General features: G+C 39.0%; 1 protein-coding gene across 10 annotated transcripts in view; it reads left to right on the plus strand.

The window, feature by feature from the left end:
* The window catches only part of LOC132126686 (band 4.1-like protein 1), a 342,878-nt gene that overhangs the window by 275,296 nt on the left and 53,446 nt on the right, over positions 1 to 14,136 (plus strand). For 5 of the 10 annotated variants that reach the window (XM_059538113.1, XM_059538114.1, XM_059538119.1 and 2 more), the window contains 2 exons: positions 5,069 to 5,218; positions 13,601 to 13,651. In XM_059538113.1, coding sequence (XP_059394096.1) covers positions 5,069 to 5,218; positions 13,601 to 13,651 — 201 coding nt within the window. The other 5 variants (XM_059538111.1, XM_059538116.1, XM_059538112.1 and 2 more) reach the window with 2 other exon arrangements.

Consider the following 14,136-nt stretch of genomic DNA (forward strand, 5'->3'; position numbering starts at 1 on the left):
ACACTTGATTATCTAATCAAAATAACAAAATATTGCAGTCGTACAGCAGATGGGAAGTGGGACAACACACAGGAGGTGTTGCGTTTAATTAATGTTTATTTAATCACCAAACAGGCAAAAGTAATCTTCAAGAATGAACAAAAAGTGGCCTAGATGAGTTAGAAGTTCTAGATGAGTTTGATTTGTTTGTGTCAGCTGCATGGACATAACAATTTGCATGTATTTTAACACATCGTCCCCTTGGAATTATAAGGTTCTATCTGCATTCCGAGTAGTTTTGAGATTTTGAGCTTCAAAGTTTTTGCATTCCATTCGACTGTATAGATAAAACTTTGTTTATTTAAATAAAAAGTCCCAAAATGTACAGAACATTAAAAAATCTATCTCATAATATAAATAAGTTGTCACTGAATAAGAATATGTGAATAACTCGATTTTGTCAAAAATGTCAGATAGAACCTCATAATTCCAAAGGGACGACATTTGTTTTAAGAAATTTTAGCATCCTCTGAAGCTTGATGACAAACATACTGCTGTTCTCCACTAATGCTGCATCTAGTTAACAAATTATTAAAAAAATTATGTGGAAATGTACTGTATACACATCATTTTGTTATCTGTTTTAAATCCTCATCTGAAGTGTGCCCTTCTGTGCAGCTCACATCTCACATAGAAAATGAACAAAAAAGAAAAGGAAAAAAAAAGCAGCAAAGTTGATTGACACTAGTGGTTTTACGTTAGACCCACCCTGAGTGATCTGTGTGGTTTCCTTTGTACAAATAAAGTCTGTTATTATTTTGGACTCTCCTTCGTCTCCTCGATCTGACGCAGTAGACACAGCATGACAGTTGGCTTTATAACATTCTATGTTATAGAATATTAGTTATATCACCCTTTCTTATACTTTTTTTTTTGTCAGTTAATGTCTAATTTTCCAAAGAGCCCATACATTCTGCGGTACATTAGTACATTACTAACAACAAAATATCATATAGATATGTGATATACCAAGTGTCAATGAACATGACACCAAATCAGTTTTTGGACACATACCATGGTTGTATGCCTGTAAGTACCTTGGAATATATATATATATATATATATATATATATATATATATATATATATTGTCTATATAATCATACATATCTAGGTTATAGAGTATTTATTTAGTCTATATTCACATCTCAAGCATTACTATACAATTTTAAGGAACAGAAGATAAGTTTCATAACTAGGGCTGGGCAAGTTAACGCATTATTGCATTAATTGATCAATGCCGGCAATTCATTTATTGTGCGTTAACGCAGTTTTTATAATATTTTGAAAGTCCATTGCTCATTGGCTCTGAATACACATACAGATAAATCATGAGTAACAGGAAGGGAATGCTCCCAGTCAATTTATTTAGGCTAAGCAACAACATTCACAAACTACTGTTCACTGTTATTTTTATTTTCAGAAAAGAATGCAACAAGATCGTAATCATGGCTTCATAAGTGGGAAATAGGAAGTTAACGATAGCATGTGAAGCAGGGATGGAAATTAGCACCCGCCACCAGCCAAATGCAGGTGAATTTGTGATGTGGCGGGTATACTCGCTTCACCTATCGGCCACCGTGGCGGGTAAATCAAAATAGCATACTGTTTCACCCGGCCGGTGGACAAAAAGTTAATTTCCATCCCTGGTGTGTGTATAACATGCAATAAAGTGTAATATCATCCAAAGCAACTCCGTGCAGAAAGGCAGGCTCGAAACGGCGGCATTGTTCTCAGTACAGTGTTTGCTGCTGAATTTAGTGCCGCTGGCGTGATATATTTTTTGGTTATTTACAGTACGTTTTATAGCACGCGCTCATGATATACAAGATCGCGTGAAGAGTTTAATTTATCGCGCACAAATTTCCACATACTGTCACGTCTCTGTCAAACACTTTAAGTTCATTCTCCTCCAGCATTTTGCAACATTTTAGATTATATGGACAGTTTGTGTTTATCTTATTGTTTTTAACAGCATAATAAGCAAACTAACAAACAGTATTCTCTGTCGTGTGTTTAAAAGCGACAGTCGGCAAGAGTCGGTTGTTTCAAAACCTAGTAACTTTGTAACTTTGCTGCTAGATAGGCAGCATTTTTGAGCATCACTGAAACAGAAAATGTCAGTATTTCATTGAGACTTGAGATTAAATAAACTGCTTAAGTATTGTAGATCTACAGTAGTAGTATTAATTTTCACATGCAGTTACACATTGTCGGTTAAAAACAAGAAAGTGGCTGGTAAAAACATTGAGTGGCTGGTAGATTTTGAAATCCACCAGCCACAGTGGCCGGTGGACAAAAAAGTTAATTTCCATACCTGATGTGAAGACAGCAGAGAAGCGCTCTCACTCAGCACAGTGGAGTACATTGTTTTGTTAACTTTGTGGTTTATTATTTTGAGTCATATGGGATGCAGTAATACACGGCCCTCTCACAATATATTGCTTTACAGATCTATCGATTTTGCTGCTCAGAAATATTCAGACAAACATGCAGCACTTAACAGCAGATCTGTGCTCCGGCGTGATTAGCGCTCACACTCACTAATCTATATATAGCTGAACCGCGCTCTGGCCCACCTCTTCCAACCGAGCCAGTGACTGCTAAACTGTCACGTTCGGTGATACAAAAAACGAGGAGAGATCCAAATGCAGGTGTGAGATTTATTAAAAGGGCAAATCCAAAGGGGTAAACAGTCCAGGCAGGGTCAAAACCAGAAAATCCAATAAACATGAACACAAAACAAGAACACACGGTAAGAGCAAACTATGAACTGTATCACACATAAGACGAGGACTCCGTGACAAAGACTCAGACAGACCGGGTATAAATACACAGAAGGATAATGGGGAAACAGGAGACAGGTGGGGAACAATCAATTAACTAGAACAAGGAGGAAGGTGACCAAATAAGGGAACAGGAAGTGATAATATGATAGACACCGTGGGAACTGAGGACACCTAGTGGATACCCAGGGAACACAACCCAGACACTGTGACAGAACCCCCCCTCTACGGAGCGGCTTCCAGATGCTCCACGATAGACAAAACAGAGACCAGGAGGGAGGCGGACAGGTGGAGGCTCAGGGAGAGGGACGGAGGGCCAGAAAAGAAAAACATGGGGAACAGGCACCAGAATGTAAACACAAAACAGGAAGACCAGGAGGGAGGAGGACCGGAGGAGGTTCAGGGGGAGGGACGGAGGGCCAGACTAACAGAAAGGAACGGGGACAGAAGTGAAAAAACAAAAAACAAAAGGCAAAACAACAACATGAAGCCCCCCAAGGCGGAGCAGAAGACCACCACATTCTTGTGGTCGACGCCAGAGTCCTCCAGGGCGGAGCGGAAGACCACCACAACCGTGTAGTCAGGGCAAGCGCCCCTCAGGGCGGAGCAGAGGACCACCACGTCCTCGTGGTCGACGCCAGAGTCCCCCAGGGCGGAGCAGATGACCACCACGCCCCTGTGGTCGATGCCGGAATCAAACAGGGCGGAGCAGCAGACCACCCAGTGACTTGACTTGACTCTGAAAGTTCAACGGTGACCCGCCCTGTCTCTGGAAGGTCAGTGGTGACCGGCCCTGACTCTGGAAGGTCAGCGGTGACCGGCCCTGACTCTGGAGGGTCAGCGGTGACCGGCCCTGACTCTGTAGGGTCAGCGGTGACCGGCCCTGACTCTGGAGGGTCAGCGGTGACCGGCCCTGACTCTGGAGGGTCATCGTTGACCGGCCCTGACTCTGGAGGGTCATCGGTGACTGGCCCTGACTCTGGAGGGTCAGCGGTGACCGGCCCTGACTCTGGAGGGTCAGCGGTGACTGGCCCTGACTCTGGAGGGTCCACTGGGACCTGACTCGACTCTGGAGGGTCCACTGGGACCTGACTCGACTCTGCAGGGTCCACTGGGACCTGACTCGACTCTGGAGGGTCAACTGGGACCTGACTCGACTCTGGAGGGTCAACTGGGACCTGACTCGACTCTGGAAGGTCAACAGGAACTAGCCCTGACTCTAGATGGTCGACGGTGACTAACCCTGACTCAGGAGGGTCCATGAACACCTGACTCGACTCTGGAGGGTCAACCGAGAACTGACTCAACTCTGGAAAGTCAATGGGCACCTGACTTGACTTTGGACTGCCTGTGGAGACGTGAGACGCCTCGGCTTCGGACACCGCCTCAGGTACCGCCTCGGCCTCCGAAACGGCATCGGGCACCGCCACGGCCTCCGGAACGGCATCAATTAACTAGAACAAGGAGGAAGGTGACCAAATAAGGGAACAGGAAGTGATAATATGATAGACACCGTGGGAACTGAGGACACCTAGTGGATACCCAGGGAACACAGCCCAGACACTGTGACATAAACGGAGCGATCACATTAGTCAAACGAACCAGGCTTTGGGGTTCAAATGTGCTTCAGCACAGTTAAGACTGCCTAGTGTGAGCACACCCTAAATATTCTCCTGCATCCCGCACACACAAGTCTCTACCCGCCCATCAAGTGTTGTCTGCTCTGCTGCATTGGGTCCCATGATCATGCAGGTCTCTACTCATGTTATGATCGAGGCTCTGGACTCTGAGCATAACTTGTTTTTCTATAACAAACTATAAAACATGTGAATGTCCTGGCAGCTTGTTTTATATTTAATTTAATTATATTAATGTTATAAGCTGAGATTTACTAGAAATATTTTAACTGCCACTATGTAAAAGGAATACTGCTATAAAAAAGCACCTTATTTGTTTAAAGAGTTTGCAAACCAAATGTTATTGTACTTTTGTTCATATAGCAGCACTTTTAAATGAAAAAAGGGCACAATACACTACTTTACACTACAATACACTACATTCACATTATTAGTTTTGTGCATAACAATGCGATTAATCACAGACAATCATGCGATCAATTGCGATTAAAAAAAAAATATCTTTGCCATGCACTACTCATAATACATGGATGAATATATAAATATTTAAAATCCTACTAGATGTTTTCCTGATCATTGATGTTCTTTCTCTGGTACTCTCTGTAGTTTCTCGACAAATCAGAGGATGTTCTCTTGAAGCACCAAGCCAGCATCAATGAGTTGAAGCGGGCCCTCAGGGAGCCCAACAGCAAACTGATGAACCGGGAAAAACGTCTGTCAGGGACATCCCCAGACGGCACTCCAGAGAAGAAGGCTGTGAGTATGGAAATACTGCATTAGGACAGAATATTAATACATGTGCTGAAACTTGGTTTAGTCTCTACTTTCTTGTTTGGTTGCAATCATTACTTATATGTGCATCATACTGTAAACACTTTATTGATTGTGTGCAAAGTCTTTTCACTCAACTGACAAGGAAAATCCTTAGTGTCAGTTCAGTAGTTACACATTTTGGAACAATTTTGCATTGACTAGTCCAGTAAAGGTAAAAATAGCTAGTATAATGTGGTGTAGTTGTTATTGTCATACTAATTGTTGTTTGCTAATATGGATTTTTGTTTTACCAGATATAATGGATTTGACATGGATGTCATGTTGCTTTAGCATTTTAATTTGTAATGTTTAAATTCAGTTCTCTACTATGTTGCATTGTGTTGTGCTATTGTATTTAATGGTTGCCCAAGTCATTATTGCTGCTGTGTTTTCATTATACTGATTCATCCTTTCATGTTTGTTTATATGCTGTGTTAATTTTATTTGTATTGCTATTTCTTTTATCTTTTTCATATTTTTTTTCATCATCTTAAATTGCTCTTTAAATGTTCATAATAATAGATGATTTTTGGTTTATCCCCTTTTTCTTTTTTTTTCTTTTTTTTTTTCCTTTTTCTTGGAGCTGGCCATCTATGAGCAGGCTGTTGGTGCAGGGGTAGGGGAACCTGACAACAGCCTCTCTGTGGAGGGCTTCATCCAGAAGACTCTAGTAACTTCACATGAGTTTCCTTTGACATTTAAAATTCAGTAATGGTTACTGATTGATGACAAGTTAAAGAACTAACAATTTTAATTTATATGATTAAATAGGGCTCTGAAGAATGGGTGTTGCTCGACTTTGAAATGGAGGAGAAAGGAAAGTACAAAGCTAGTACACCTACACATTATCTGGTCATTGATCCCCTTCAAAAGGAGGAGACAGAAAAACAACAGGAAATTACCAAGATGACACATGTTGACCTAATGAGAGAGGACAGTGATGAAACACAATTGCACATGAAGACATTTGCATCCTCAAAAATATCACTAATGGACAAGTCAAGCGAATCTAAGGAAAATATAATCACAGGGGAAGATGCCACAACAAAGATTAAATTTAAACTGTCTCATGAAATATCACAAAAAGAGCCTACACCACTTGCTGAGTCTCAGCCTAACAACAAGATTACAATTACAGACATCCTGGAGGAGAGTTCTCAACATAAAGTCAGAAGGGAAAAAAGACCTCAAAGCTTAAACTTGGGGAAGTCAAGGGACTTTGTTTATGAGACAGAAGCCAAAGGTTCAAACATCACACACGATAGTGTAGAGTCTGATGAGGACAACAATACTGAACTTATAAAGGAGACTGTGATCTGTCATCTTGAAAATTTCACCACAAGAAAAGAAACACTGACATCATCCATTGCTGAAAAGCTAAATAAGCCAGCCACAAATACATATGCTGCAACACGGATTAAAGAAAATGCAGAGTTTGACAGAGTAATGGGAAAAAACTCGCAGATTCCCAATCAGGGATCAAGAAAGATGCATGAAAATTTGCATGATTCAGGAAAGTCTGATGATGCAAGAAAATGTGTAGAATGTCAAGAGAAGTTATCCGACGAAGTAAAGATTATGAACACTGAAGGCAAACAAGAAAACCAAGATTCATTCTGTGGCCCTGGCAAAGAAGAGCAGAAAAGTGTCAAGACTGATATCAGATTTGAAGCCATGAATGTCCTCATGATTGATAATAGTGATATTCAAGGTAAATCTGTTAAAGCAAAGAAGAAAGAAACAGAATATTTGGGTCTTGAAAAGAAGATAAGCAATTTTGAACTGGAAGAATCTGCAGAAATCCAACTGGCCATGGAACTGAGAAAAACTAGCCAGAGAGTTACTGAACATGTGAGAACAGATATAACAAGAAGTGTTCCATTAAAACCTGAGAGAGTGAGGAGCCAAGGCAACAAATATGACCTAGATATTGGACAAGGCTCTGAACTAATGAAAATAAATGTTAAAAGATACAGTATGAATGAATCTTTCGTGAGACACTTTGACCCCTGTGAGTTCGAAAACAGGAACACTAGCTATTTCCATAGAAAATGCACCACAAGTCTAGTGAAAGGTAATATAAGTCAGGAATTGTCTTTAGCTATCAAAGACATATGTGTGTGCTCAGAGCATCAAGCGATAAAGAGTCTTGAGAGTTCACCAAAAGAAAGAGGTATACGGAATGAAGACTCTACAAAACATACCAACAGAATAGTCCGCAGAGATCTTCTGCATACTGATGAGAGAATTTCAGAACTTCATTTCTCCAGACAGACAGTTAACCAAAAAAATACCCCTCCAACACCTCCAGTCAAAACAAAGAAAGCAAGAGAATCAGGTTTCTTTCTGCGCAATAGTCACATTTTCAGCAAAGACCCAACTCTTGAAGCCAACAAAAAGAACCTTCTGGTAATCAACATGGCATTTATTTATTAAAATTGTCAGACACTGGACAAACAAGTATTGCACAAACTTAATATTGATTTACACATTCATTGATTTTCTTTTAATAATTTAAACATACTTGTGTTTACAGTACATGTAAAACCATACTGTTTGCTTGCCCATGAAGAAAGGGGTTAGATAAGCCTACAGTTTAACCATTAATGAGTAGTTTTCTGTTTAATATGCAGTCACCTACACCAAAAATATATATTTATATTAAAACTATTTCATCAATATTTTTATAATTTTCTGGAGGTTAAATGTTTTAGCCATTTGTTTAGATTAGCCCATTTCTTCAAAGTAAATACAGTGACCAGGGGACCTGTCCATCAGTTGTGAGTCAAGTCTTCCATATACTTTATATGAGTAGTGTTGTTTGTGACACATGGAGTTGCTCCCCAAGTAGAGCATTCTAAATCTGTCACTTATGAATTTTTTATTTTATTTTATTTTTTTGGGCCAATATAGGTAGTACATTGTAGATAGTACAATGTTAAACTTCTGTTACTAAATGTTAACTTTTTTGTGAATTGTTTCACTCTTAATAATCTCTTTTAAATCAAGTTGTTGTTGTTGTTTTTTAAACCCACTAGGAGATATGAAGAACCCCCGCATGTTAAATAAGATTGTGATGTTTTTATCCTCTAGAATACAAATCAAGAACTACTCGGTTTACGTATGCAACCGTGGTTCCCCGAGAGGGAACGAGACACTGCGTCCCCTAGGGGACACTTTGGAGAATGCCCTCAGCATGACCGGTGTCTGAAGCATGTGTGAAAACACTCCAATCCCATTGGGTCATGCACCCTGTGACGTCATTAGGAGGGCACCCAGAAGTATAAGATGGTGTCGGTAATGCACTTCATCAACTTCTTTGTCTGAAGGAGACATGATACAGGAAGGCACAAGGCATGGCAAGGGGACGCAGTGTCTCATTCCCTCTCAGGAAACCATAGTTTTATGCATAGCCCCAAAATGTTCCCCTTCATGAGAACTTCACACTGCATCCCCAAGGGGTCATTTTGGACAACAAAATACCAACCACGCCATGCCCTGGTGCATGCCTGACCACCAAGAATAGTGGTAAACATACACTGGAGATGGGGGCGGCCTATGAGAGAGAGGGCAGACACCCAGCACTAAGCACTAAGGGGTCTTAGAAAGTGCCTGCTATCAGCTCGCCTCTTCTCTATCTCCTTCCTGAGATACTCTCTACTCTCTTTAGCATCATGCCTCCTGTGTGCCCTACTCCTGGAAACGGGAGGAGCATGAGTGGCCACGCTAGATTTCTGGTCCTGTCTGTGATAGGACCAGCACCCTCAAAGGTTTTGGAAGATGATCTAGAATGATCAGGCATGTACCTCTTGAAGTCTGCAGACTGTGCCCTCGCCTCCCTAAACTTTTCGACCAACGCCTCAACAGATGTGCCAAAAAGCCCAGAGGATGGGAGTGGAGCATCAAGGAAAATGTTCTTCTCCTTTCTCCCAATGTCCACTAGATTTAACCACATACACCTCTGTTTCTCATGCCAACAACCAACTCCAGTCTCTTAGTAGCACTTATACTATTATCTTCTTGTATGCGGAGCTGGCGCAGTGGGATGACTCAGTGCACACACTTTCCTCGTCATCACCAACTACATCCACGTCCTCGTCTGGATGATGCCAGCAGCTTACAACAGTGCCCCCCGCCCACTAATATTGGAACCCTTGTTAAATATAAGCAAAGGTGGCTGTGGAAATAAATCTGCATTGTTTATCCTTTTGATCTTTCATTCAAAAAATGTAAACCTTTCATTAAAGTAAAACATTGAAATTGGGGGAAACTTATATTATGAAAAAAATGTTTTTCTCTAGTTCACGTTTGCCACAGTTACTGGCACCCAATTATTGCAATGTCCTTTTCCAAAGAGAACAGTTCTGAGTTTTCTCCTATAATGCCTGAAGAGTTTGGAGAAGACCTGACAAGAGAGCGATTCCTTCATCCAGAATCTCTCCAGGTCCTTCAGATTACCAGCTTTATTCTAGTGCTTCTTCTCTTCAGGTCACCCCACTTATCTTCTAAAGAGTTCAGGTCAGGAAACTGAGACTTTTTTGTGACAAAAAGCTTCATTTTATTCTCAGTGAAAAAATTTGGGTTGATTTTTTATGTTTGTTTTGGATCATTGTTCTGATGGAAGATCTGAACATGGTCCATTATAAGATTTCTTACAGAGGCAGACAGGTTTAGATTTCTTATCTGTTGGTATCTGATAGAATCCATGATCCCATGCATCTGAACAAGATGTCCAGGACCTCCGGCAAAAAAATGGGCCCACAACATTAAAGATCCTGCAGTATATTTAACTGTGGGCATTAGGTACTTTGTACCTCTGTTTGAACCAAACCCATCTGCTGGGTTTGCTGCTAAAAAGCTCTTTTTTGTTGTTGTTGTTGGTTTTTTTGTTGTTTTTTGTTTAGTTTTATTTGACAATGGAAGTCAGTCCCATAGGAAGTTCCAGTCGTGTCTGACAACTGACTATGCTGGAGTTTGTTGTAATACAATCCCATTTGAATAACATGTGGCGATGTAGGGGCTGTTTGAATTATTATTATTTATTTTTTATTTATTTTTTTGGTCTTTTGACCCCAAGACCCAACTAATCTCTGCAATTCTCCAGCTGTGATTCTTGGAGAGTCCCTGAACATATCAGGTCCCTAAGAAGGGAATGCAGAAGATGTGAATGGAAATGGACGAAACATAAGTTACAAATGTCTTATGAAATGTTGAAAGAACATTTGTGAAATTTCACAAATGTTATTGAGAAAAATCGCCAAAATCCGAGAGTTCTTTTTTCAACTATTGACTCTGTTCTGAACCCTAAATTAGAGGTGTCTGCCGATAAGTCTGGTGAATTATGTGAAAGCTTTATACAATTCATTGTTGGTCGAATATTAGTGGTTCGAAATGATATACAATAGTGTACATATTTGTCTTTTTCCATATCCACTTTTAATGATATTGTTTCTAAGTTGAAGCTTACATCTGCTCCTCAAGACATTATTCCGACACCTCTGTTAAGGCAAATTATCGAAATAGTCAGTCCATATATAGTTTCTATAATAAATAAAAGCTAACTTTTAGGGATCGTCACTGTAAACACGCTGTAGTTCAGCCCTTTTCAAAAAAAGAAAATCTGGATAAGAACGTTCTTTGCAACTATAGACTTAAGACCTATGGACCTCTCTAAACTTCCATTTCTGGCCAAGATTGTAAATAAATGTATTCTTATTCAATTGGAATCATTTCTTGATGAAAATTATATTTGTGAAGTATTTTGGTCAGGTTTTAAGAAGCATCATTGACAGAAACGGTATTATTAAAGGTTTTTTAATGATATTTTTTGGCAAACAATCAACGGAATATGACTGCACTTTTGCTTTTAGATTCTCATTTCACGACTTGAAACGTACTGGCATTTCTAGAAATGCCTTAAATTGGTTTAAATCCTGTCTGTTAAATAGAGGTTTCTCTGTTTGTATGGGTGAGTGTAAATTAGTTTCATCACGACTTGAAACGTACTGGCATTTCTAGAAATGCCTTAAATTGGTTTAAATCCTGTCTGTTAAATAGAGGTTTCTCTGTTTGTATGGGTGAGTGTAAATTAGTTTCATCACCTTTATCATGTGGTTTTTCTCAAGGGTCTGTTTTAGCACCGCTTCTCTTCTCTCTCTATATGCTCCCATTAGGTTAGATTCTGCATAAATACAGTGTGTTCCTTCACTGCTATGCAGACGATACACAATTGTATGTACCATTTAAGTAAAATTACTCCACTGCCATGCAAAGATTGTTGGCCTGTCTGAATGCTATCAAGGCATGGATGTCTATACATTTTTGAGCCTAAATGAATCAAAAACATAATTGATTATTTTTGGTCCCTCTGAACTTGACAATGCAGTTCAAATTAAGCTGGGTCCCTGAGACCCTATAGGCAAAATCATGTAAAAAAAAAAGAAAAGAAAAATTGGGGATGATTTGCGATAGCACACTAAAATTTGACAAGCAGATAAATTAAATTGTCATAAATATTTTTTTTTTCAAATTGAGGATGAAATCTAAGATTAAGCCTTTTTTATCCCAGAAAGATTATAAAAAAAGCTATTCATCCATCTATCATCTCAAGATTAAACTACTGCAATTCGCTATATTATGGTGCTCAAACTAAAGTTTTAGACAGACTGTACAGTAGATGGTATTACCCTTACATATTCACCTGGTGTTAAAATCATTGCCTTAGTTGCCTGTTTATTTTAGGATACATTATAAAATATTATTATTTGTATTTAAATCTTTCCATGACTAAATCTTATATCTCTGATCTATTCAGGAACAAAAGCCCTATGATCTCAATCACCGAAACTTCTCGTTGTTCCTTGGTCTAAGATGAAATATAGAGGGGATCACGTGTTAACAGTCACTGCCCCTAAATTATGGAACAGCCTGTCGCTAGGGATGTACTGACGCTTGGTCAGTATAAAAGCCATTTGAAAACATCTTATTTTATGATTTTGTTCAATCATAGATAAGTGCGATGTTTTCTAGTAACATATATATCTCTTCTGATCCTATTTAAGATAAGTATTTTGATAGTCTTTTTATGGTTTCTTTTTATATTAATTATTTAATTATATGGAAGTGATCCCTTTTTAACACTTGTCTTCTGCTCATTGTGTTACTGTTTGTACAGCACTATGGTCAATGTTGTTGTTTTATTCAGTGCATTAGAAATATATTTAAACGTTGAACTTTGAACTTTAGCCATTCAAACTCTCCTCCTCACCGTATATTAGGACGATATAGACACATGCCTTCTTCCAGGCAGATTCGTAACATCTTTAGTTGATTGGAAATTCTTAATTATTGTTGTGATGGTGGAAATTGGGATTTTTTTTAATGCTTTAGCTATATTTTTACAGCAACTTTCTATTTTGTGAAGCTCAACAATCTTGTTCTGCACATCAGAATCATATTCTTTGGTTTTACTCTAATTAAGGTAATTTGGCCTTTGTGTTTCCCATATTTATAATCCTGTTGAACAGTCATGGCTGTACAATTTCATGTTCATAATCACCCTGGTGTGCTTAAAATTAGAATTTTTTATTTCATATTGTGAGTTTCCCCCCACTTTTTTGTTTTACTTCAATGAAAGTTTAGATTTTTGTGAATTTGTTTAATGAAAGATTAAAAAGATAAATGATCCAGATTCATTTTCACAGCCGCTTTTGCCCATATTTACCAAGGCTGCCAATATCAGTGGGCAGCACTGTAACTGCAGAATCGGACGATTCACGAGTGAGCATTTTGACAAAAGAAGCAGAAATATTTCTCATTCTCCAAACTTTTCTTCATTTTCTCCACAAGCTCCACCTGCGATCCCCACGATTGGAGCTTTCAGTGTGTCTCAACAACATCGGGACCAGAGCTGCGAGGTGCAAATGTCTGTTATGCATCCTTGGAGGATAACGACATGCTCGATCTGAGCTTTTTAATTGAGAATTTCTCCCAATGAATGCATTTAATGCCCTCAAGCACTGAACATTCATGCTCCTCTCCCAAACAGATAACTTATAGGTCGTGCAAGTCCTCAGGTGTCCCTAGGGGACGCAGTGTGGAGTTCCCTTGAAGGGGAATCACATTTTGAGAGCTAAAGAATTTTATAGTCACTTACAGCCTGATTTAAGTGTGTGTGTGTGTGTGTGTGTGTGTGTGTGTGTGTGTGTGTGTGTGTGTGTGTGTGTGTTTAGCAATGTATGTCTTTCTTTACTGGTGTGTTGCTTCAGTAACACAGCTAACTTTAGACTGCATCTCTTTCTTTCTTGTTCTGCTTTTCCTTTGCAGGAGCCTCTGTCCACTGCTTCTACTCTTGAAGACCCACAATATGATGTTAAGGTGTCTCATTCCACACAGTTTGCATGTTCTTGCATGAAAACATAAAAAATAAAAAACACCTTTTAACACCATATTAAAAGCATGTTTTCGAATACTTTTTATGTGTCCCAAGTGACAATTTAATGTACTTGCTCAGTCAGTGGTCAGGATGACTTCTGACAGTAGTTGTTAGTGTTTGTGTAACCCTTAAAAATGTCCCAATTCAAAATCATGCATGCAAATTATCTTTGGTCAATTAATTCCTTTTTCCTGCATACTAGACATGTGCCGATATCTGATAATTTGGTAGCCTATTTTGCTGTAATGAGCATGCGATGGATTGTAATTGTAATTTATTTTTAGAATGCTCATTAGCTTCTTTTCAAATAACTGCAAAAAAGCCATTCAGATTTTTATTTGATATGGTTTTTCTTATTTGTTTACATTATAGCCTACATTCCATTGTGTATTTTGTTATTGTATTTAATTGTTTATAGTTTTTTTTT

This window comes from Carassius carassius, chromosome 44, assembly GCF_963082965.1.
Source record: "Carassius carassius chromosome 44, fCarCar2.1, whole genome shotgun sequence".
Classification (NCBI taxonomy): Eukaryota; Metazoa; Chordata; class Actinopteri; order Cypriniformes; family Cyprinidae; genus Carassius; species Carassius carassius.